Source organism: Pleurodeles waltl, chromosome 3_1 (assembly GCF_031143425.1).
Source record: "Pleurodeles waltl isolate 20211129_DDA chromosome 3_1, aPleWal1.hap1.20221129, whole genome shotgun sequence".
Taxonomy (NCBI): domain Eukaryota; kingdom Metazoa; phylum Chordata; class Amphibia; order Caudata; family Salamandridae; genus Pleurodeles; species Pleurodeles waltl.
The window spans coordinates 1,405,919,956-1,405,946,310 of record NC_090440.1 but is presented as its reverse complement, the minus strand read 5'-3'; the positions used below and the strand labels follow the sequence as shown (position 1 = coordinate 1,405,946,310).

General features: G+C 45.1%; 1 protein-coding gene across 8 annotated transcripts in view; it reads left to right on the top strand.

Moving 5' to 3' along the window:
• The window catches only part of CADM1 (cell adhesion molecule 1), a 572,409-nt gene that overhangs the window by 435,839 nt on the left and 110,215 nt on the right, over positions 1–26,355 (top strand). For all 8 annotated transcript variants that reach the window (XM_069224945.1, XM_069224944.1, XM_069224941.1 and 5 more), the window contains one exon: positions 23,493–23,636. In XM_069224945.1, the coding sequence (XP_069081046.1) occupies positions 23,493–23,636 (144 nt within the window). The remainder of the gene's footprint in view (positions 1–23,492; positions 23,637–26,355) is intronic.

The window sequence follows — 26,355 nt, the reverse complement described above, 5'->3', positions numbered from 1 at the left end:
TTGATACTGGTAGCCAAGGAAGGTCTCTGAGGTGGGGGGAAATGTGGTCACGGTGTGGGATGTCCAGAATGAGGCGGGCGGATGCGTTCTGGATTCTTTGCAGTCTTGTTAGGAGTTTGGTTGTTATTCCTGCATATAGGGCGTTTCCGTAGTCCAATCAGCTGCTGACCAGGGCGTGGGTGACAGTTTTCCTGGTTTCGAAGGGAATCCACTTGAAGATTTTGCAGAGCATGCGGAGAGTGTTGTAGCAGGAAGAGGAGATGGCATTGACCTGCTGAGTCATGCTGAGTGTGGAGTCCAAGATGAAGCCTAGGTTGCGTGCCTGGGTGGTGGGTGAGGGTGCGGTTCCTAGGGAGGTGGGCCACCAGGAGTCATTCCAAGTTGAGGGGTTGGTGCCAAAGATGAGGATTTCTGTCTTGTCTGTGTTTAACTTGAGGTGGCTTGATTCCATCCAGCTGGCGATGGCGTGAAGTCCGTTGTGGAGGTTGTTCTTTGCAGTTGTAGGGTCTTTCGTGAGGGAGAGGATGAGCTGAGTGTCGTCTGTGTAGGAAACTATGTTGATGTGGTGGGTTCGTGCGATGTTGGCGAGGGGGGCCATGTGAACGTTGAAGAGCGTGGGGCTGAGCGAAGATCCTTGGGGAACGCCACAGATGATTCTGGAGGCTTCTGACAGGAACGGTGGGAGGCGGACTCTCTGGGTTCTGCCTGAGAGAAATTACCAAATCCAGTTGAGTGGCTTGTCGCGGATTCCCGCGTTGTGGAGGCGTGTGCGGAGAGTGTGATGACATACCGTCTCGAAAGCTGCAGAGAGGTCCAGGAGGATGAGTGCTGCTGTTTCTCCTTCGTCGTGCATGGTCCTAATGTCGTCCGTGGCAGCAATGAGTGCAGTCTCAGTGCTGTGGTTTCCTCGGAATCCGGATTGGGAGGTGTCGAGTACCTTGCTGTCTTACAGGAACTGGGATAGTTGGCTGTTTATAATTTTTTCGATGACCTTGGCTGGGAAGGGGAGGAGGGTGATCGGTTGGTAGTTCTTGGGGTCGTCTTGGTCTGCCTTTGGTTTCTTTAGGAGGGTGTTGATTTCTGCGTGCTTCCATCTTTCTGGGAAGGTGGCTGAGTCAAAGGAGCTGTTGATGGTTTTGCAGAGGTGGGGGGCGATGATGATGTTTGCCTTATTGAAGATATGGTGTGGGCAGGGGTCCGATGGTGATCCGGAGTGGATGGAGGCCATGGTGGTGGCGGTGTCCTCTATGTTGACGGGGGTCCAGTTGTGGAGGAGGTGGGTGTTGCTTGGAGCGTTGGGTTCTTGGGTGTTTGTAGTCTGCTGGTGGGTCTAGGGTTTGAAGCTATTGTGGATTTCTTCTATCTTTCGACAGAAGTGGGTTGACAGTGAGTTGCAGAACTTCTGTGATGGCGGGGGTTCGTTGGAGCCGGTCCAGTGGGTGGAGAGCTCATTGACGATGCCGAAGAGCTCTTTACTTTTGTGAGCGTTGGCCTCAATGCGGTTATTGAAGTGGGTCCTTTTGGTGGTGCGGATCAGTTGGTGATGTTTGCGTAGGGCATCCTTGAAAGCGATGTGGTTGGAGTTGGTAGGGTCAAGGTGCCAGTTTTTTTTTCCAATGTGCGACATATCCGTTTGGGTTCCTGTAGTTCTGGGGTGAACCAGCTGGCCTTGATTCTGTGGGAGGTGTTTGGGGATTTTTTGAGTGGTGCGAGGGTGTTGGCGCAATCTTATATCCAGCGATGCAGGTTGGTGGTGGCTATGTTGTGGTCCAGGGTTCCAGGGGGTAGGGCCCTGGCGAGAGTGGAGATCAGTTGATCCGTTGATATTTTGCTCCAGTTGCGTCGGGGGGGTTGTGTGCGGTGGTGGTGAGTGACTGGTTTTTGGTAGGAGAAGTGGATGCAGTGGTGGTCTGTCCAACTGAGTTCGGTGGTGTGGCTGAAAGACGTGGTTGCTGGCTGAGAAGATGGGGTCGAGTGTGTGGCCTGCGAAGTGGGTGGGTGTAATGACTAGCTGCTTGAGGCCGAAGTTGGCGAGGTTGTCGATTAGGTTGGTGGTGTTGATATCGTTGTTATTTTCTAGGTGGAAGTTTAGGTCACCAAGGAGGATGTAGTCTGTTGAGGCGAGGGCTTGGGAGCTGATGGCGTCGGCGATGTCGTCACAGAATTGCGGTCTGGGTCCAGGGGGGTCTGTAGACCGGTGTTCCTCTGAGTGTGTTGTTGGCGTTGATGTGGATTTTAAAGTGGAGGTGCTCAGTGGAGTTGATGGTGTTGTGGGAGTTGGTGGAGACTCTTATGGTGTTTTTGTGGACTATGTTGATTCCTCCTCCTGGTCTGTTGATTCGGTCTCTTCTGGTGATCTTGTAGTTTTCTGGTATGGCTATGGCTACGTCTGGTTCTGAGGCCGAATTAATCCAGGTTTCGGTGAGGAATGCGATGTCGGGCGAGTATGTGGTCAGGAGGTCCCAGAGTTCAATTGCATGTTTGTGGACGGAGCGGGTGTTAAGTAGGATGCATCTTATGCAGTTGTATGTTTTGATTTGGAGTTTGGAGGTTAGGTTGCAGGTGAAATTGCAGGCTTTGGAAGAGAAGGGTCCTTTGGTGCGCTTCGGTGTGGACTGGAAGCAGATGGAGCATCCTGGATTAAGGGCGTGGATTTTGTTGGCAGTGTAAAGGTGTTTGGTGGCGTGGGAGGCGTGTTGGCCAGGGGGTCTGGCGCTGGGCGTGGTCTTGGCGCAGACGGGCTTGCCTTTGGCACGCCTTCGGTGCGCAAGCGGCGTGTCTGCGCTGCGGCCGGCATAAGAGGGGAGGTGGGAGGGAGTGGCAGCTCGGAGGAGGGAGGGAAACCTCCAATGGGAATGCAGGAGGCGGGGGCAGCAGGAAGTGCTCGGAGGAGGAGGAGGGAGGGAGGGAGGGGTGCGGGCCTTCCAGGAGAGGAGAAGCCAAGAAGCCCAAACAAGCCCAAAACAATGGCAGCACTTACCGGAGCAGTGGTGAGGAAGAAGCGACCTGCCTGCAAGGATGGAGGGTCAGAGGTCGCTTCTAACCTCGTGCTGCGGCCGGCATAAGAGGAGAGGTGGGAGGGAGTGGCAGCTGGGAGGAGGGAGGGAAACCTCCAATGGGAGTGCGGGGCGGGGCAGCAGCAGTCAGGAGCGGGAAGAGCTCCGTGTAGGAGGGAGCGGTGCGGGGCCTTCTGGGAGAGGAGAAGCCAAGAAGCCCAAACCAGCCCAGAGAAGCCCAGACAAGCCCAAACAAGCCCAAAACAATGGCAGTACTTACCGGAGCAGTGGTGAGGAGGAAGCGACCTGCCTGCAAGGATGCAGGGTCAGAGGTCGCTTCTAACCTCGCGCTGCGGCTGTCATAAGAGGGGAGGTGGGAGGGAGTGGCAGCTGCGAGGAGGGAGGGAAGCCTCCAATGGGAGTGCGGGGGGCGGGGACAGCTGTTGACAGATCACACATTCTCAATGCTGTCTTAGAAGGGTGGTCACACTCACTTTGCAGCTAATTGTATATTGATTTTCTCGCTGCACCCCCCTCGCATGTGAGTTCGTTTGGGAGAAGGCAGCCAGGGCTGCCCCATTTTGCTCCAGGACTGCATGTTTTTCTGTTAGGTTTCCTGTGATTGCACAGGAATTGTGGTTTTTGTAGGCTTTTACCTGGGAGATGTAAAGTGAGAACAGACATAAGTGTCACTCCATTGTCTTCTCATCACAAGAAGAGAAAATAGAGATGGGTGAATCAATCTGGAGAAAAGCCATTGTCGGTAGAGGTATCCTTGGAAGCTTCAGAATGAATAGTCTTTCTTGCATTTGGCTGCTCACGACTGAAGAATGGTTCTAGCTGTGTTTTGTCTAAATGGTGAAGATCTGTTTGGAGGTATCTGGCTTAAAATTGAAGGTTTCTTTACGAGAATCCTGAAGGGTGACTAAGTCCCCAGAAAGGGGATGATCTGGTCCTAAAGTGCAGGGAGATGTATTGAAATTAGAAACAAGTGAGGCTAAGAGTCAATCCTAGGCTTACGAAAAGATAACCCAAGAGAAAAAAAACATTACGTATTGGAGCCAGGTGATCCAAAAGAAAACAATTGCAAGAGTGAGATTAGGGTGTTTTTTGTAGTGCAAGGGTCATATTTAGGCCAATATGGCTTTGTTTACAAAGTTTGCTGCTATCTTGGAACCCGTGTAAAATCTTTGTGTGTTTGATGTCATTAAAAACTCTTACACCCTGGTGCCACCTTGAGGTGTGGAGTATGCATCCTTTAAGTGTAGGGGATGAGATGAGTGAGGATTTGGGGAAGCGGACTCCCTCGTGATTGGAAGGGATGCCCACTACAGCACAGAAACAATATTGCCTGTAAGTACATTCCCTTTATTTGATTGTACAGGATATAGACAGTTTGATTCTGCGTTGAAGCCTAGATTTGGCTGAATGATTTTCATTAATTGAAGGCCAGAAGTTGGGCATTTAATAGGATTTAATTTGGTAGAAAATATAGATTGATTTTTATTATTTAGGGTGTTAAGGAAATTTAGAGGATACAAGAGTGAGCACCATGGCTGATTATGCCCCATGATGATCATGTCCATCCTACAACATGAAGAGACATTTTTAAATAAACTGGTCTAATCCCTGTACTACTTGATCCCGAAGCATACCTTTGACCCGCAAGAAGGAATGTTCTAGTTGTCTTTTGAGCCTAAATGAAGGACCAGCTGCCAGTTATTCCTACCCCCCCGCCCAACACACACACACACACACACACAATGTAGAGAACGCACATCCTTGGTTCCTTCACACTCTGCAGGCAGCAAGCTGTACTCATTCCGTCCTATAAAGGGAATTGGAAAGTTAATATTTTCCCCATAAAAAGGAGAGTGATGTTGTGGATGGCGTGAGTTTTCCATTAACGTTCTTGGTTGAGTGGCCATATGTACTTCGGCACCATTAGAAATCTCAACTCATTGCTGTGTCTCCCCCCCCGCCCTTCCTCCCCCAAACTCTTTCGGAAATTATACTTACGATGCAGAACTGTAGGGATTTAGTTGTTTCCTTCCGCCTATAATTCATACTCTGGATGCAGCAAATGTGGCTGCCCATAAAGGCCGCTTCTCAGACATTCAAGATCATATCCTCAGCAAAACAGCAGCGGTCTAATTCTGCAAAAAAAGCCATTTACCGCTGAACTTGGCCTGTTTCCCTTTAGCGAGCGCCCTGTAAAGTAGGCTTTTATTACCCTATTGGGCACATTCACCAAGAGGGATGCTTTCATTGTGGCGCCCATACTCATTAATGTGCGCAATGAGGAGCCTTTGGAATGGCTGGGCATGGTGGCAAGAGATGCTATAAACATGCCATACAATAATAAAAAGGAGAATAAAGTATGGCGCATGTGCTTGGCAGTCTCGGTCCACCCCATTGGCTTTGGGTATTCGCGAGTGCCAGAGGTGGCTTGATCAGTTTCTGTCTTGGTGTCCCTTCTCTGCTGGATGACTCAGAGCTCAGCCATTGGCTTGTTCAGTCAACAGATGCTTCATATACCATCCTTGCAACTTCTAGCTTCTTTGCAGCACTTGACAGTGGTATGAGCAAACGGACAAAAAGACAACAGTTTATCCTGTGAGTGTATCCTTCCCAAGGACCTCAGCAGGGTGGTGTTCCGATGAGCTGCAGATTCACACAGATCTGCTGTTGGTGAAGACTGAAAGCGTTCCATGGCTTTCTCTTCTTTATATTTCTTCAATGAGTGCCATGTCCGGACCCTCCCCTTTACTTATTCTCTTACGTTGCCCCTCAATTTCTTATGAGAGTTGCCGACTTTTGACACAGATTGCCTACTGCCCTCCCCTTTGAGATATATAACATGTCAACTCAAAGCATTCTGCCAGAATAAATGCCTGCCTTGCATTAAAATATGCCCCTTGTCTCCTCTTTGTACTTTATGCCTATTTCATCCTCATTTCCCATATGTTTGTATTATTCTTTTCATCGTCTCGCTATTTGAACAGTAGTCACTGGATCTCTTGTTCACATAATGAGGTTTTGTATCCACTTTGTTTCTCATTTTAGTCTTTACTGCTGTTGTGCAACTGGATGGCCATCGTTTTTTTTTCAACGTGGCTCTGATGCTCATTTGGTTATACCTGTGTGTTTAGCAGGTATTGTGTTAATGTTATAATCTCTTAATTCCCAAAGTGGACGTTTCTTAGTTGATGCCAGCATGCCTCTCTTTATCCTTACACATGACTTTGAGTGGCATTACGTGGGTGATTTTGGCCCAGGCAAAGTTATCATTTGCAACCCGTTTCCTTAACAGAGAATTTACTATTATGTCTTACCACTGTTCTCTGGGAACTGTGGGATCAGCACATGTACAACTTCTAGGTGTATTTATCCCTCTGTGCAGTTCCATGCGGTAACATTGAAACCTTAGCAACATGCCTATCTGTCTCTACTGAGCTTGTACTCTTGTGATTGCATTTCTAAATGGCTAGGTTATTCTTAAACCTAATTCATATGGTTGCAAGAAATTCCGTATCTAAGTCAGAGAAGAACTAGATGAATCAAGAAAGACTTGCATTGAAATTTGGGGTTTCTAACAAGAGGTTAGAGGTGTTTCCTGATGAAAAATTGATTTTAGCGTGGTGGAAGGGAATCCCCACACAATAAACCAGATACTCCAAAGGAAATGGCAGGTTCCTCATATTACAGGGCTTTGCTCTCTCTCCCATCTGTAATCCTGACATCTTCTCATTGTGACACCACACAAGGTTATGGATTTTAACTCATTAGCCTTCCTAATCCCACTGATGCTATGGGCTGCTTTGCTTGTTCAAGAACCTCTCAAAACTGCCGAGAGAAACCCCCAGTCATGGAGCCCCTATGCCAATCTCACTTTAAGAGCATCTGTTAACTCAAACATGCCTAAGAACTGGAGGTGCTGATGATGGGTTGAACATAAGGCAGCAAGAGCCTCAGAAGTAAGTGCATTACTTTCCTTCAAATTAAAGTAGACGTCCGGATTCCCTGACCATGTGTTCAAGTGAAGATGGCGTGCTGGTGGGGATGGAAAGGGTCAATCCAATCTCTGATTCGGCAAATGCACAGACTTCGATTTTACAACTAGTTGGAATGCGTGGAGCTATCAGTGTCACACTTCAGGCTGGGAGAGCAGCAGTTGTAAGTTTAGTTCCCGTTGATAATCTCATCACTGATCGCAGGCATGCTGATATTTGTGATCTGCCCACCACTGAGAAGGCGCAGTAACCTGTCCTTTTTTCATTGGTTGGTAGTTCTTTGAATCTTTGATCTGATCTTCATGGCAGTGGCTCAAATGGAGAGATCTGAGGTTTCAAATTTTTGTTTAGCACAAGTGTCCAGTCTGACAAAGAAAACACCTGCTAGCTTTAAGATTACCTTCACAGGAATACCTTGCTTGTAAGCATGTGGATGAATCTGTAAATGGCTTCTATCTGAATTGGGGGACAGTGGTGGCTGAGTGATCCCCATTGTTAAATCTCTCCTAAGCGGGCTTGCACCAGGGCTCACTGGAGGTGTCCTTATGCTTAATCCGTGTGAGATGCATGCCTTTTCTTGAAAGAAGTTGTATTCTCTTTTCAAATAAGAAGGCAGCCAACTTCCTTCCTCCAATCGCTAGAGATGCTGCATGCTTTCATCCCGGGTTGCCATGATGTAATAGATGATAAGGGAAAGCCACTCTTTGTCCTGCTGCATAAACCACTCTAGTTGAGCTCGAATCCTTGTAGCACGGTTCTGCCTTTGTGTAATTGGCGATGGTGCCCAGTTTCGGTATGTTTGCTATTAAGCCCAAGGTTTGGGCAAATGCTCTGAGAACCCTGAAATCCTGCCTTATGTCACAGGCGTTGATTGTACTCAACTCTCTCTTCATGAAGCAGGTTCGACTGCCTGGTCTGCAAGAGAGGAATGTAGAAAAGGTGGATGCCAGTCGCTGTTGACGTGCTGCTCAATGACTACAACCTTGTTTTTCCAGCATAAGCTGATGCACTCTATTACCATACACCCTCAGAAGCATTTGTGCTACTGTGGGCACCAGACCACTCCAAGACTCTAGTGTATATCTCTGTAGGCCTTCCTTGATAGAACAGCAGTTTCCACATGTGGGTCAGTGAGTTTTTTTGCATTTTCCCTGGTTCACCTACAGTCTGCTCCACTACAGGTTCTATACTGCACCTCTGAATCATACCAGTTTATTTTTTTTAATGTTTAGCATTACTTCGAAGCTCCTTGGCCACACCCCCTTCCTCCAGAAAGAACCTATACCCTCTAAATCTCTGCCCTCCCATAAAAGCCCATATACACTCACACACCTGTGCCAGATAACTGTGTAATGTGGTCCACTATTGCTGTCTAGAGTTAAACATGAAGCTGAATGCTGAATGTTTTGTAAATGGCATAACACTCCGATGTCAAAATACGACAATATTACCAGTTACTTGTTAAGTATTTTTTTTATATTGCATATTTATTTTGGGGTAGTTAGCTTGAAAAAGCTAATTTGCGTCAGAGCACAGCTAACAATGGGCACTGATAGGAATTAACATGTTTTCTGAAGAAATCATTGGCAAACACAATGGGCAATTGTGAGGGGCAGTGGATTATGTTATTCTGGCTGCAGATTTCACTGTATATTTATTCATGTAACCTATTTAACAAATACATTTCTAGCTAAACTGCAAGAAAATTGTGCTGCCACAGAATGTGAAATATAATTTGTATTGGTGATGCATATGTGTATTAAAGATTGCTGCTTAATTTGGCCCCCAGTGCCTCATAATTCTAGTAGTAGTTTGAGATTTTGCATAGTAATTTAAGGGTCTGTCATTATGATGAGCAGCCCCCGATTTCATTAGGAGCCAAGAAATACTTTTCCCTGTTACATGGCTACCTGTGAAATATGGGTTTTTATTCCAATGTTTATTCAAACGAAGCAGTGAAACATATTTAATATTTATTACGAGGGGCACATTTAAGAAAAGGTATATTGGATGACGTGTTAAACCTAATATTCAGAAGAGTACAACTGGAAAGCATGGTTTTAATAGGTGTACACGTTTCCAAATTTAGCGTTTGTTGGTGAAGAAAATCAGTGGCTGCAAGTTCTGTTGCTTACTTTTCCTTTCATTAACCCAAAAAACCTAGGTTAAAATCCTGGCTTTGCTATTTGACCATTAGTGTTTGATCTCTGCAATTGATCATAATTGTCACTGCTTTAATTCCCTTGCTTGACAAAATTGGAAGGGATTTAAATGTACTAAATATCACTGTTGTGTACTATTGGTCTGTTCAATTGGGAATTATCCTGGGGTGTTTACCATTGGAGCGGGGTTGATTTTGCTGCAATCCCAAACGTCCCAGCTTTAACCCATATGTACTCATAACTTTTCATATAATGTGTGCTTGAACTTCATTAATGTAAAGTGATGCACTCAAATTAATTAAGTGCATTCACTGTAGTGTTAAGAATAAAATATATTGTGTGCCTTAAACTTATTAAGTAAAATATGATATTCAAATTGAATTTCATTACGATCTTCATGACATTTGAACATACTTGTATTAGAAACTAAAATGTGATGTGTGTACTAATGTTTACAGTTTAATGATGAGAATTGTAGTTCCAAACCACATCTAAGTTCATGTATTAATTGTATTCCATTTATTTTAACTGTAGCATGAAGTCCATTAGAAACTATTTTCCATTATCTGGTAATGTGTTATTTCATTGCAGGTGCATTCAAACAAAATGTTAGTTTGAAAATAGATGTGCTATTGTTTTACTAACAGAGAGTCTGAGAAAATTCCTTTATAGAAATACATGAAGAGATCGAGCATGAGTTGACTGTCCCGTATTCATACATTTTGCAAACGTTGTCCAGAGAACCAATGCCAAAAATGTTCTCAGGACTGGTATGAGAAAAGGAGCTAATGTTGCAAGTTACACCATAGGACAGGAGAGTACAATAAAGGTAGTGGTGGCGTGCTTGGAGGGTGTTACCTAATGCAGTTGTGTGTTGCTATCTAGGGCTTTCACTGATCTGGTTTTAGGCAGACTTTCCACATGACTTTGAGAGGTACAAACCTCTGACATTCCCCTTTGTCCCCCATGCTTTGCCGAGTGTGGCTTAGGCTTACACTTAACTCTGAAAGATGTCTCTTGACCGAGCTTCTGAAATGCTGACCCCTTCCCCTACATTTCCTTTTTTATTTTCCTCATTCATTTTTGCTTTATTTTTGATTCTCACTTTTTATGCCTTTTTCTAGATAGTTTCCTTTTTTGAAAAGCTTAGACTCTTAGAGAATTTCCCTAACTCTCCATATCTTTACTTAGTTAAGTGCTATTAAACTTGCACTCATGTGTAAGAGAGAAGACTTAATATTGTTTTCTGAGCACTGAATCCTGTTATTGATATTCCGTATTGCAGTTACTGAGTTACTTCTTTTCCTCTCATAATTTTGTATTTCTATAGTATGTTTTAAGGTTAATATACATTAGACTGAGTGTTAATTTGTAATAAACATTTTTAACTTTATTTCCAATTTTGGTTTTCATTGTGTCTCCAAAATGGTTACAGTGTAAACTATTGATGACTAATTGTGATCCAATGCCCTTGGTAATCCCTAGCAGGGAATAAAAGATCATCGACCTCAATAAAAGGCATACAAATGTTCCATCGGCATTGTCGTGCTAGGCCTTTCAGTTTTAATTTCAATCAACGTACACACACACACACACACACACAGGTCTACAAGTTTTAACACGTGGAATTGTGTGCCGACTGAATATTCATCTTGTACATTGGATAGATTTACATAGAAGTAACAACACCACAAAGTGAGGCTTACAATTTATTGATAGTAGAAGAGAAGATGCCAATATGTAAATGTCTGCTATTTAACAAGGGCCTTTAATTATAGTGAAAACATTGCAGCTTAATGGAATGAGCAAAACCACAAAACGTGTTGCTAGATGAAAAAATCTACAGTGCGGTGGAGGTGTGTAAAAGTAAAATAGAAGGCATTAGCAGTGTACAGCAGCATTCAGAGATAACAATACATGACTATTCAGTAGGAGAAGAATAATCGAGGACAAAAGAAGTGACTGGGAGCTAAACTAGAGAATAGGTAGTAAGAACCACACAAGAAGCAAATGACGAGCAGGCTGGATAAATGCATGATAATAGTCCCTAAATGCATCCAGATAATAAATCTGTCCTTTGTTCCAAATAAAGCTGATCGTAGTACTCAGTGACGGCTAAATGAGGATTTAAACTTAATGCATTTACTGAAAGCGAAGAAAGTGTTTAGGAGGAGGGCTCTGACATATTTACGAGCCCCATTGCCCCTCTTGCACCACACAAAGTGGTGCAAGAATGTCACAAACCCAAAATTAAATTTATGAGGCCGTGCAAGGCCACCTTGTGTTGTCCTGAGTGATTTCTTAAATCTTAAGTAACACAATGCAGTGCAAATGGTTGTGTTGCCTTACTCTGCCCCAGGGAGGTGAACCATGGTGTTGCAATGGTGTTCCCACACAACATCCATGGATTTTGACACATTCACAGATTTACCAGAAGTGGTAGACCTAGGAGTGAGACAAAAACTTATGCCTCTTGAGGTGAGGCGTAAGGGGGGAAAAATATCTTTTTCTCCTCATTTTTTTCTCTTTGAGGAAAAAGTCTCAGGAGATTGTTTTTTATGCAGGATCGTGCCCCTTCCTACACAAAAACAATCCTACACGCAACTGAGGCATCCTTGCACCATGTTGCAAGTGTGCCTTTTTTGGTGCCAGCAGACTATTGTACACTGCAAAGGAGAAAGGTCAGGGATGTGCTGTATTGGGATAAATATGGAGCATTTCTGCCCTTTTCCTGGGACACGGCACAGCTCAGCAAGGTGACTTGTTCTGCTGTGCTGCACCAGTGTCCAGGATGAATACTAGGAAATACTTTTTTTTCAAACAAAAATTTCTGTTTCCCAGTGACCAGCCATGTCCTCCGTACTGTAAGTGTTGCGTTAAATCATGTTCTGAAATAATGTGTCGAACACAAACAATTGAATAGCTGAACAGTTTGCCTGTGTAATGTCCCATTCAGACTTTTTGGCTTTGTGTGAAAATTAGGCAGAGCACAAAGCAGCTGAACATTGATCACACTATGCTCTGAAAGAGTTAGGGATAGAGATGACACCTTTATCAGAAATGCTGTTTTAAAATAATTTTAACATGAGCTTTGCAGACTAAAATCACCCATTCATCCTGAAGAAGGCCATATTAATTACTAAGAGTCTGAAACCATTTTGACACAAGATTCAATAACTTGGAAGCATTAAAACCGCTGAGATTCGTTGTGAAAATCCTTAATTTGCATTGTTCCTCATAGCACATGATTTTTGCCATTAAATCGTTTTAATGAGTGTATCACAGAATTGCACTTCCACTACTTCCAATCTAGCATTTGATCTTCACATTTCTCCTAATTTGTGTCTGAAATTATTGTTTATAATTAAAATCCCAAAAAAGCTAATGTTGAATTAAAAAACACAAAACGACTGAATTTTTATTCTATTAAAAAGTAAATAAGTGTATATTCCATAAAGCAACAGCCATGGCTTCATGCGGTCTCCTACATGCTCTCAACACTTCAGAAAATTAAACTTCTTTTTGAATTGGCCTCACAACTTTGTGTGGATTTTGAAAAATGTTCCACAATGTTGAAGAGTAAATGTGAGCATCCCTTTACTCTTTTACTCTCCCGCAGGGGTGTACAAGAAGGGTCGAAGACAGCCAGACCTATGGCACATATTTGACATCTACATAAACTATTTTATATACATTTAATCACATTTGAGGTCGTATATATGGTCAGTTATCCTCAAAACCTAGCTTAGATCTGCCTCTTATGGACCTACATTAGAGACGTTCGCTCTGAAGTTACTGAGCTACTCTTTCCCATGTATGCTTTCAAAGCTTTAGGCCAGATGAGAACACAAATGTAGAAGTGCTTTGTTCCTAGTGTAGGATCACGTGACACGGTTGGAAGTTTTCTGTAGATATTCTGTTGTGAAGTGTTGAACGTTGCAATGTCCTTCTTGTTGCAGTGTTTTTGTATAGGGCCTTTGAATTCCATAACCTGCCTTGAACTGTACCGTGCTTTGAGTTGAGAGGTAAACAGTTGGGGAGTAGGGCTTGGGCTCTAGCGATTCAGCCTTCTTGGAGAGGGTATACCAGCTCAAGTAGCAATTTCCCATCTTAAAATCTAAGGTTTGTTCAAAGCTATAATTATCTTTAATGCAGAAAATATGCTGGCGCTCCAGCTTTCAACTGTCCAGAAATAATGAATGCTCAAACTTAAACTGACTTGATTCAAATTAATAGATTTCATTTGTAGACAGGGGTGCTTAGGGAGTAATGCGTTGAGAGCTGGTGTCGGGAAGTACGCAGGTTGAACCCAGAGTAATGGATTTGTCACCTTCATGGAGGCAGGCACACCCAACCCCCTAATAGAGCAAGGGCGCCACTTACTCACTGGTTTCATAGAATACAGGAAATGAGTCTGAGTTACGTCTGAAGATAAAACAAGCATTGGCAAAGCCAATAGGTCCTACCTACAAGAGCAATTGGATTTTCCAATGCTTTTTTTTGTTTTTTTTTTGTTGCCCTTGTCAAGCAGCAGGACTGTTGTGCAGCAAGGTAGAACATTAAAACACTTTGATGCAGCCAGCACCAGTGGGGTCAAAGTGCTTTTGTTGGGGAGGGAGGGTGGGATGGACGTCAACACAAATAAAGCGCTGACGCAGCCAGTGGTGTCCATGCCATACCATGTTTTTTTTTTGTTTTTGTTTTTTACGGTGGCTGAGAGTGGGCGGACAACAGAGGGAGGGTAACTTGTTAAAGGGTAACATGGACAGTGGGAGAGAGGGTAGGATCGGGGCAACACAGCGACAAAAAAAAGGAAGGTGGATGGAAAAGCAACATGGTGGGCAGTGGAAGGGAGTGTGAGGGCAAGGCAGTATGGTGGACAGTGGGAGGGTGCATGAAGATGGTAACATTGTGGACAAGAGGGGTAAGGGCAGGGGCAAAAAGCAACGTGGCAGGCAACATGGGGCAAAAGGCAACGTGGTGGGGGAGTGAAGCAGCACTGTGAGCAACTGGAGAGGATGGGGCTAGCCATCTGGACAGGGCAGGATCCCAGAGGACAGGGACACGAGAGAGCCGGCTTAAAAAGATACTCTGGTAGAGTGTTTAAACGCAAAGGAAAAAAGCAGCACCTAAAAAACATAGCAGTGTGAGGATACAAGCAATGTACTAATATTCCAGGGAACTGATAAACATACAAAGAGGAGGGACACTTAAAGCAGATGATCAATACGAAGCAAACAGATGTGTGACAATAGATTCAACCAATAGTAAGCAATGGGCGGTCGCTAAGCCCATTGATATAAACAAGAGGTCTTGACGAGACCGTGCATCCCCCTCCTGGTCGAGACCAGAAGAGAATCATGCAGAATGTTCTGTTAGACGAGTTACATAACAACAACAAAAAACTCGAGCACGTCTGTGACGTACAGGGAAGCCACTAAATCAAAGCCGTCACTGTTTTGTTATGGTTGTCAGATATAAATCTGCACCCTTAGTGCGATGCATTTCAAACAGGTCTTCGAAGTGCATCCTGATTGGTTTGTCTCTCTCCATGGCAACGTGTGACCTCTCCCGACACTGTAATAACCAGATTGGCAAAACTAATGAGAGATGAAAGGGTTGTTCATCTGAACTCTAATCCCATATTCTGCATGATGTCCGCTGATGAGCTGTGTGTTTTGTCTGCATTGCACAAGGACAATGCAAGCAGAGGCAGCCCCCGAAAGGCCCCAGCCGCCGGTTCAACGGGAGCGGTCATAGTCACGATATGGCCTTTGTCGCCGTGGAGCTTCGGGGACGGCAGACGGTGTGTTTATTTTGTCTGTTTGCTTTAAAGAGGGGAGTGGTTTGTGCCCACTGTCAGCCTGATATACAAACCCAAAGTGAATCCCACAGGTACCCACTATTTGAAAAGGTCGCTAATGTAGCTTCTGTCTCCCCCAAGAGACGACGACCTGTTTGTTGAAGGAGCCAGCGGGGCTGTTCATTGGAACAAACCCCCAGTCATCACAGGCCCGGTGCCTTGAACTCGGCAGTCATTCCCCCTCCAAATTGCTTTTTACTGTAATTCTTATTAATTCAAATGGGTTTCTGATTTGACATGGAGCTGGCTAACTGCGCCGCCTGGGCTTAATGAATTGAGAGATAGGAAGCAACCTTTTCGAGGAAATGCCGAAAGTCGGCTGGTTTTTGACTGTGCGGATTACAAATCACACCCTAATGGCTTTGTTAATGGTTCATATTGAACATTGTGTTTACACGGAAGTATCGAGAACATACGCGGCGGAGCTTTTTCCAGAAATATTTCACTTTGGGCTGTAATTGCATTAGCGGCCCCGCCTCCTCCTCTCCCGCGCCGCATACAGTGCTCCCGCCTCAGACTGCTGACAAGGGACTGCCGCCTGCAGACGGGGTGACATCGCTGGGTGCGCCAAGGCGCAGTCTCGAGCCTGGCAGATGACCGCGCGCCAGCCTGCTCGGCCTGCTAATTGGAAAATGTGTTCACTGCACCGAGCCAAGCCTGGGGCAAACTGTCTCCGGGCTCTTACTTTTTAGAGAGATGCCAGTTCATGCTCTCTGGTGGCCTTGCCTGACCTCAATCGTCCAACCCCAAATGTATTGAGAAATACATTTGCCACCCGTTTTGTTGTTTTGTTGTGTTGTTGATTGTGATGTTTAAGATTTTCTGCCGTTTTCTCAGATGTAAACCCGTAGCAGCGCGGGCAACCCCGTGGGGCAGCCACCCATCCTTTTCCAAATCTTCCCACTTGTACCCTTGAGGGGCTGTGTTGGTTGATGGTCCAGTACCGTCCAAGCTGTCATATCTCATGGACTTGTCTAAGTAAGGTGAGATGATCATGGTGGCACCTGCCCCCTGTTGATAAAACTAACACCAGTCCCTGGGGCATACCACCTGTTGCAAAGGCCACAAGCCTCGGTTTCAGTCCACGGTGCTATAACGTGTGCAGATAACGAAGTGTTCAACAGGAAGACAACTGATGTGTGCGTGGAATGCGCCATTCGTGTACCAAAAACTACTGTAAGTGCACAGTGAAATATGAAAACTCCGGTCAATTCTAATGTGTAGGAAAGGTTCCTTAGGACAAAGCCCTCACCCACCAAGAGGTGGCATGCTCCATTTGTAGGTGTAAGTTCTCGTGTGAGCTGATTCCTATATCAGGAGTGGAGCGGGTCCTCCATGAGGGCAAAGGAGCGTCGCACACCCCCGTCCCCTCGGCAGCAGCGACAGCTGCAAAACCTTTACAAGGAAACATTAACAGTGTTTATCATTTCCCTGTAAAGGGGAGGGACCACGGAGGTGACGTGCTCTGAGGGGGAGTGCTCAGCACTCCCCCTCAGAGCGCATGTGTGTTTGGCCAGCGTCTCAGGCCGGCCAAACGCATTGGCTCTCTCCAGCCCAGCAACACTGTTGGGCTGGAGAGAGCCTGCACAGGCTCCCAGTCTGTCTGGCGCTCTCAGCCAATCCTGACGCTGCTTTAAGCAGCGTCTGGATTGGCCGAAGGGCAGGCTGGGAGCCTGTGCCTGCCTCCAGCCAGCAGAGGAGTAAAGGTTAACTTTTTTTTATTTTATTTTATTTATTTTAATACTATCCCCCGCCACTCTCGTGCCCTCCCCCCCCCACCCGTGCACGCCACCCTCCCCCCTTCAACACCCACCAGCTGCGACTGCCCTATATGTGTTTTATGTAATGCAAGTGTCCTTAATTGTAGCGACAGAGAGGGATAGAAAATGACAAAACCATCTTCTGGTAAACTGTGAACTTTTTCTGTCCTCAGTATGTAGACTAAAAGTGCAGGGAAATCATTTCTCCATGTAAAGAGGTTGGCATGTTTCTGTCTGAAAGACTGCCACAACGTAGTAACTGGGCATTCGTCTGGACCATGTCCCTTTCCAGATGGCCTTTCCTGGGCAGGAGCTAAAAATTGTCAGACCAGGGGCGGCTCCTCCATAAAGGGTGGAGGAGCGTCGCCCCACCCCTCTTACCCCCCCCCCCCCCCCCCCCCATGAGCAGCATCAGCTGCAATCCTTTTCCACAAGAACAATTCTAAACTTTATTATCGTTTTTGTGGAAAAGGGACAGGGCCCCGGGGGTGACGAGTGTGAGGGGGAGTGCTCAGCACTCCCCCTCGGAGCGCATGTATGTTTGGCCGGCTGCCTCAGGCTGGCCAAAGACACATGCGCACAGGGCTCTCCCCAGCCCAGCAACACAGTTGCTGGGCTGGAGAGACCCTGCACAGACTCCCAGTCTGCTTGGGAGCGCCCTGGCTGGGCGCTCTCAGCTAATCCTGATGCTTCTCTGAGCAATGTCAGGCTTGGCGCAGGGCAGGTTGGGAGCCTGTGCCTGCAGGGAGAGAAGAGAAGAGGAGAGAAGCAGTGCGGTGGTGAAGGCGGCGGCACAGGTGTTTTTTTTATTTTTATTTATTCTCCCCTTTCCCCTTGTTAATCCCCCCCTCCACCTGTGCGTCCCCTCTTCAGTGTCACACGCGCCACAACTGTCAGACTGTGGTCCCAATCAATGAATTAAAGCATTTCTAAAGCACACTACTCACCCGTGAGGGTCTCGAGGCGCTGAGGTGGAGGGGGGCTGCTACTGCTCGAACTGCCCCAAGTCTTGAGGTGTCTCCTGAAGGTAAATAAGTCCTGTGTCTGTCGCAGGTGGGTAGGAAGAGTGTTCCACGTCTTGGCGGCGAGGTGGGAGAGCGAGCCGCCACCGGCGGTCGTTCTGTGGATGCGTGGGATGGTGGCGAAGGCAAGGTCAGTCGAGCGAAGCTGTCTTGTTGGGCGTAGAAGGAGAGCCATCTGTTGAGGTATTCTGGTCTGGTGTTGTGCAGTGCTTTGTCAGCATGGGTGAGGAGTTTGAAAGTGATTCTCTTGTTGACGGGGAGCCAGTGCAGGTCTCTCAGGTGGGCTGTGATGTGGCTGTGGCGGGGGATGTCTCATGGCCACATTTATTCTCATTGCTCAGTTTTGCTATTCTGAGATGCTGCACAGTCAAAAGTGTATATTGGCATGAAGGAAAGAGAACTGAGCATCATAATTACTAGGATCTGTGCTAGGGATTGATCTTGCAGAAGTTTGTTAGGTCTGGGAGGTTCCCTTCCTCAACATCGCCCATCCTCCTATGCGAGCACCTTGTGGATGTCATACCACATTTTCATTCAGGCTGCCTCATACCCTGCTGAAGGCTACTTTCATCTTCCCACTTATGTGTATTTGTAAAGCACACTATAACTAGGCCTGGGAGAAACTTGTGGTGTTTTACTGCATGGAATTCTGTGGAGTTACACAAAAACGGTGCAAGATTCCGTAGAGTTCCGGGAGGAGCCAGAAATGGGCATATTGCACTGCATATTCTTAGCACTGAAAGCTTTTTCCACACTATAAAATCAACATGAATAGCACAACACTGCACACCAGAGGGTGCTGCTTCTTTCTGCTGCTTAAGTACATTTTCTGTTCGACCAGCAGCTTTCTCAGTGCGAACAATGGTGACCTGCTTGCATTGAAAATCTCACTGGGAAGTGTTCTAGCGCATGATAAGTGCTTTACAGAATGCAAATTCTCCCTCGCCAACTTAACGTTGCAGAGCCGCGCATGAGAAAATCTCCACTATGCAGCAGTTAGGAGAGTTTTGCCAGAACTGGGCAAAAGAGCGGAGTTTTTAGCACATCCCCAACTGTAACTCAGGAGGGTATCCTGGTGCTGAGCAAAGGGTGTGTGCAAGCCCTCCCTTTGGCCAGTTGGTTAATCTAAGACAGGTCGGCCACTTCTTGAGGAATTCAAGAAGAGTCGAGGAGGCTCAAGTGAAGGGCTGTACCACGTTTCAAGAGCGATGTAAGCGAACATCTGTCCCCCTGATCTGGCTCTGTGTATGCATGAGATGAGTGCTAAAAGGAGTCTTGTAGATTGGAGATGGTTGACAGAAGGAGATGTGACCGTTGAAGTAGGGGGGGCCTATGTTGTGTAGTGCCTTGAATGTATGAGGAATTTTAAATTAGTGAGTTTGTGTATCGGTAGCCACTGGAGCTTCCTGAGGTGTGGTATGATAAGAAATCTGTGTAGGAGGTAGATGATGATTCTGGCTGCTGAGTTCTAGATGGTTTTTAGTCTTTTAACTAGTTGCTTAGTGATCCTAGAGTAGAGGATGGGCCTGTAGTCCAACTTGCTGGTGACTAGGGAGTGAGACAGTTTTTCTAGTGCTGCTTAGGAGCCATTTGAAGATCTTTCTCTTGAGGGTGTGGAAGCAGGATGTAGTGACTGCCTTGACTTGTGCGGTTATGTTCAGTTTGCTGTTGATGAATATTCTGAGGTTCCTGGTGTGGATCAGACTTGGGCCAACCACCAGGTGGAGCCTCAGGATGAAATGTACTTGCCGAAGATCACTACTTCTGTCTTTTTGGTGTTGAGCTTGCGACAGTTAGCTTTCACTCAGTTAGTCACGTAATTCATTCAATGGAGTGACCTTGTTTCTTGTGTAGGGGGGATCTCATCTGAGGGGGACAGTGTGAGTTACTCTCCTCTGGTTTAAGAGATGATGTTGTTATCTGTGTGGATGACATTGGCCAGAGAGATCATGCATATGTTGAAGGGGGCGGGAGGTGGCAGAGTGATAAACAGTAAGGCATTCAACAGATGAGTTTGCAGGCTTCCGGAAAGGAAGGTACCAGGCTGACAGCTTGCCTTTTATCCAATAAGAAGGAGTAGATCCAGCAGAGTGCAGGTTCTTGGATGCCAATTTCATTTTAGTGCCTGATGAGGATATGGGGTGAGACTGTCAGACCCTGTGCAGAGAGATCCAGGAGAATGAGGACCCTGTCTTCTCTTTCAAGGATCATGTGGATATGCTCTGTGGCAGCGATGCACACTGCTAATGTGATCCACTTCATATGCACCCATGGACAAACCATCACCCTTTCATGATTCATTGATGATTCATTCCATTCATGATACACATACCTGTAGTTACATTGCCACTGGACCACCATGCACACATTGTGGCTTGACTGTCCACTTTTGGTCTTTTTTTGTATGTACCTTACAACTCTGCACCTTGTCCCTCCACTTGTGGACAGACCAACACCATGCATACCTTGTGGATATAAACCTCACTGGACACTCTGGATGAATTATTTCTCCTTGTTATTACTCTCCCAGTGCACCTTATGGGAGGCCAGTGGAGTGCATATGTTGTGGATTAACACACTCCACCATACGTACACTGACATATCCTTGTCCCTCAATCCATATGCACATTATAGTCCATTCCCCTACTGACTGAAATTTCAACCAGTCCGCTGACACCTTTTGGTTAACCACATCCACCATTATAAGCACCTTGTTAAGGGCATCTTGCATCCCTTTGTGTCCTGTTGATGAAAATTCCCTTGAGCATGTTATGAAACAATCTCATTCTTCCCCCTCTTCTGAAGAAGCCCTTCTTGTGTGGACATTATTTACAGATGCAAGGAGCGAACAGACTGCTAGCAGTGTGTTTGCTGACACCCCAATGATACGAGCAGGGAAAGTACTGTATCATTAAAAGCACGGGGAGGGGTGCCTTTTAACTTAAGTAGCTTCCCTGTGGGGATGGCGGCCACAAGGCACCCTTCCCCTTAAAAAAACACTTTGGGCCACAGTTGGCATGGGGTCCCTGGTGCTGAATACAGCTCAGGGAGTGTGGGCTGCGTGCCACCTTCCCCATAATAATTAATTTTAGCCCCTGCGGATGGTGTCCCTGGGGCAAAGAATGACTCATAGAAGAGGCTGCATGCCCCTCCTCATAATTATTAAATTGGGTCCTGGGGAATGGGATCCTTGGGGCTGAAACAGCTCGTGAGGGGGGTTGCGTGTCCCCTCTTCATAATTATAAATTGGGCTCTAGGCCGCCATTTTTTGTTGTTGCTGCAATTCTGCAGGAATTTTGTAGGATTGCTTAAAAAATAAGTTTTGTTTTTTAAATAATTTTGGCACTGAGCAGGGTCCCTATAACCACCCCCCACCAATTCTCCCACAGTGGGGCCTGGGGGGTCTGTTTTCTCATTTTGCTGGCAGCCAATCAGAGCGCTTGCTCCTGTGTGTGTCTGACTCATGCAGATGCGAGACAGCCCAAGGGGAAAGATGCTCCTGGAGCCAGTCGGAAGGCTCCATTTTAAAATTGGCTCTCCAGCGAGACGCGTGAGCCTCTTGAGGACCCATCCATCCAGATATACAAATATTTTCAACCTTTGTTTTTCAAAAACTTCCAAACTGATTTTCACCAGCTCCCAAAAGCACAATCTGAGGACCAAGATCTAGCTTCCTAAAAAATTTGGTGTAATTCTGTTCACCCGTTTTTGTTGTAGTCTTGCTTTAATACCTCTGTGGAAAATACATGAGGAATTTTTCTGTTTTGGAACAACCCTTTTTTTTCTCGGCCCGCTTGATGGATCACCCCAACACTTTCCATGCGCAAACTAGTCAAAAAGTAGCACCTTTTGAGCACGTTTTTTGGAGGTTGTGTAAACTGGGCCACAGTTATTAGCAGCACAAAACACACATTTGCTGACCTAACTATAGCTACCCATTGGCGACCTCCACTGGGTAATATTTATAATTATATACACTTTTTGTTTGCTTTAATTAATACATAAAGCCTTTTTCTCCTTTAGAGATTATTTGCCATTAGTTTAAATATCAATATAAACATCTGGAGCATTTGCAGTTGTATACTAGGCATTTTCAGCTTGCCATGATAGAGTACTTTTTCATACATTTATAGGATGTCTCATTCTGATAGACTGATATAAGTTTGTCGGTAACATCTTGGTAGTTGTGAAGCTGAAACTCCCTTTACAATGCAAAGGTGAATTCTAAGAAATTCTGTGTTTATATTGTCTTGTAGTATTCAACAGGATTATGTGGTGGTGGTTCCTAAAAACCATTTTGCCAAATGTTTGGGTGGGAGGCACACAGAAGGAAATGAGCTGATTGCATACACCTGCACACAACTAGGAAATAATTTAGCATTTTGGGTGCAACTTGATGTTTCTCCAACTTGAAATCGTTGGCACGCTGGCTGATGCAGGACCAAAACACTGGTTTATTTCACCAACTCTTCTAGGCCTTTTATATATTTATTTATATTTCTCCACCAAGTGACACAAAGTCATACACGGCACACACAGGAATCCTAGTGTTTAAAATGTATTCTTCCAACAGAAGTGATCACCGTGATCAAGACCTTGGTGGTTGAAACGTGTTGGTGGTGTTTGGATACTCACTTCTGTTGGAAGTATACATTTCAAACACTAGGATTCCTGTGTGTGCCGTGTATGACTTTGTGTCACTTGGTGGAGAAGTTTCTACAGGGGTGGCCCGTCCCTGACACGAGCACCGACTTAATGGAGCACGCCCTGAGCGGGCCATTTGGGGAAAAATATTTATTTTTATATATATATATATATATATCTCCATTGACTCGGCTAATAAAAAAAACAAGAAACATCAGAGTTTTACTTTGCTTAGGCAAAAACCTTAGGGGCTGATTTAACTGTATTCCAGATTCAGGGATGTCTGATGCCCCAGCCAACATCTCTTATATTGCCAAGAAAAGCTGTCCCGATGGTTCTGGTAAATGCATTGAAGGTGTTGCGTGCTGCTCTGTCAACATGACAATGTTGCACAGCACACTATCAATTACTGTTTTTCTCCAAAAACAAAATCTGTAAGCAAAATTTACTTTCTGAGAATAAGAAAATCAGTTATCCCCTTACCATGGGAGTTTTTTCCCATGGCTTGGAGGTCATAAAAATGTTTTTACTTTCTCTAACTGCCAGGTTTTGGATGGGGTTCTGTGAAAGTACACTGGCCATTTTCTCACCCACTCTAAATATGACGTGTGGACAAATGGTCAAATCTCTGACATCCCTTAGTCTGCTGGGTTGTCAGAGTTGTATGTCAGCATCACAAATGGAGAAGTCGCTCTCATTAATATTCTTAAGTTTAGGCAGACTCTAAATTAGGCAGGCAAAACTTCATTTTGGCGTAGAGGGTATTACTTTGCAACAGAGTACCCTCCCTACTAAACTCTAAAATTGAACCCACAATTTCTAACCAAAGAATTACAAGAGGTAACATTTTGTCACCTTATTTTTTGTAACTGTTTTGTTTTATCGGCTATGATTTATTTTAACCAAATCCTTACCAGAATCCCTTGTATGAAAATGCTTTCATTGATTTGTGTGAATGACATTGGAAGTATTCATGTAGAGCCTTTCTGATGATGGCAAAAGTTAAATTACATGTGCTCTTTTGTTTTGGAGGTGAGCCGAGTTTGATGATGGACAATGTGAGTGTCGTTGAAGGTGAAGTGGCAACAATCAGTTGTCGAGTTGTCAACAACGATGGCTCTGTGATCCAATTGCTGAACCCCAACCGACAAACCATCTACTTCCGAGACTACAGACGTAAGTCGAACATGGCTTTTACACTGCACTACTGTGATGAAGCGCGTTTGTCGCCAGTTTAGGCCACAGCCCTAAAGTCCGGGCCACGGGTGTTGTGGAATTCTGAGGCCACAGCCTTTTCTGCATAATTGTCGACGTGGCACATTTGTAGCATAATCCTTCATGGGCAGCACAATTTTTTAAGATTTTAACAAAAAAGTTTTTAGCTCAAGTTGAACGAAAGTAACTGAAACACAGCCACGTGTTGACAGGCTGTGAAAGGGCATTTGTAAATGTTAGCTGGCCACTTTTCAGAAACCGAGTGCTGTGGTTGGATATTAAAATGATCCTAACGAGGTGAATCCTTTACCCAGGTAGTTTTAATGTGTGAAAATAACAGAATGAATGCCACAAAATGTGTCGCCTTATGTCGCATAATTTGCCTTTTCTTGCCCCATCATTTTTTCAGGCCTGACACATAATTTGGACCGCCTGCTGCATAGCACTAAGTCCCTGTCTGGGGTATACATGTCTTTTAAAGCCCCCACTACATCCGTATTCTGACGAATCGTCAATCCTGATAGACACAGAACTGAAGTGGAGAGCAGAGAGTGGTGCAGCAGTCGTTGGGATAGTTTGTGCTCGGTGTAAATTAAGTGACAAGTCTCACTACAGAGCAAGGACCCAGGCATCTATTGAAGAAACCACAGCAAAGAGCAACCGTGAAACTTAAATTAGTCATAACTGTAACGGAGAAGCCAAACAGTTGGAGGAGTTACATGCAATAAACCAGTATCAAAGCTAGACGGGCGATTTAACTGCAAATTTAGAATTGTCCAACGTGGGGTTTCCGAGATCTAACTGTACTTAAGAGAATACTTTACATGAAACAAAGTGCTCAAAGTTTTGGCTCAAATGAGAAAAAAAACAGGAAATCTGAACTAAACTGGAGACCCAAGCAAACGCTAACAGTAAATGACTGAAGAGCAATAAATCAGCAGAGGAGAGTTGCATTGCTTGTAAAAGGATAAACTGAATGAAAAGGTGCAGTATCTAGGGAGGGGAAGCTGCAGTGTCTGCAGAAGTGACTTAAGCAAAGGCTGAGATGGAGGAAGCAGACTTCAACTGCAAAACCTGCACAATAAAACTGAGTTCACTGAGTGGGGAACGAAAACCTAAACTGCGTGTACTCCGTCTTTTTTTCTGGTACCACCAGTGCACCAAACAGCGGTAGGAACTACAGCCCTTGCACTCCAATAACAAGCATTTGCAATGCAATGGGTCACGCATTTGCTCAGATTAGAGCAATTTGTGTTGTAAATTACTAACTGGACTTTTCTTGTCCCACAAACTAAAATAAAAAGTAAAACAGTTTCACATAAGCAAGCTGATTCAATTCGCCGCCATGAGCATGATGGAGACACACAAAAGAAAAAGCGCTCGACTTCTGCCAAGTGAGATCGCTCTGCGAAAAAAGAGAAAAAGTAGTCCACAAACCGGACGGAAAACAGCGAGCCTCGTATGTTTTCAGTACTCAGCGCTCGAGGAGGGCCAACCACCGGAAAAGGCATGACTTATGCATTCCTTCCTCGAATGAAAGCAAGCAGATTTTAAAAGGCAAGCCCACGAACCAATGAAAAACACTGTCGTGACATGGGCGTGGCTCCGAGCCCTTTTCTAAGTACTACAGTGTCTCGCAAGCGATATGCATGCGCTAGCGCATGCTATCACAGGCTTGACCCTAAAATCATTGCAATCGTAAAGTTGGCCACGTTTAGAAAATGCTACTGAAAAATGGTAGGTCTAAACGAAGGTCCTGATATAGCTGAAATGATACCACCAAACTGTAGTCTGAAATTGTGCATATTCATAGGAAAAACGCTGGGACATATTAGGCTTTAACTTTGAAAGACGCATCGTAATACAGCAAACTGGGGAGCTCCAGCTTTACTGCGTAATCAGACACACTCTTCCTTCCTATATTGCAATGGACGGTGCTGATCCACTCTTGTAACCTGGACAGATCTGGTTTATGCCAGTATTGCTTGTGATACCCACACTTTGTGGAAACAGGAAATGGTTCCCTTCGTTAACCACACTGCACCATTTGGCTGCGTATATCTAGTGACCCAGATTTAGGAAAGTGTCTGAGTACAGCGTTTTCTGCATAATTATGGACTCACCAAACGTGTCCTGTAACCCATCATCTGGCTCATAATTTGCAGCTATCAGCAATAATGTTTATAATTTAAATGGATTAAAAGTTATTAACATTTACTAAAGAGCAAAAGTGGCATACCGTTTGTAAAAGTTTAGGCAGCTTTCAGTTGCTTGTTACCTTAGTCAACCGTCAAACTGGTGCTAATGAGGTGAAATGATTGCTTAGACAGTAGTATAACTAAATAGTAAAATTATACTACCGCATAATTTGGCCCTCCAGTGTCACATTACTCCAGAGCTCCTGTCTATAGCGCCTCTTGGAAAGCAAGTCTGCCGACTCTTAATCCTAGAAGATGGTCATCGTTGCTGTTACTGGCAGCAGGAGGCACTGGCGAACAACTGTTACACGTAGGGTTGCCACCTTTCCCATCATGATTTTAACTATTAAATGTGCCAAAATCTTTGGCTTAAAAAGCAGATTCTGATATCTGTTAAGTCAAAACAACCAGATCCTTGAAAAGGCCAAACGATATACCCTGCGTTGGTTCAGGAAAGTCGGAATTGCTAGTACACCGCGTTC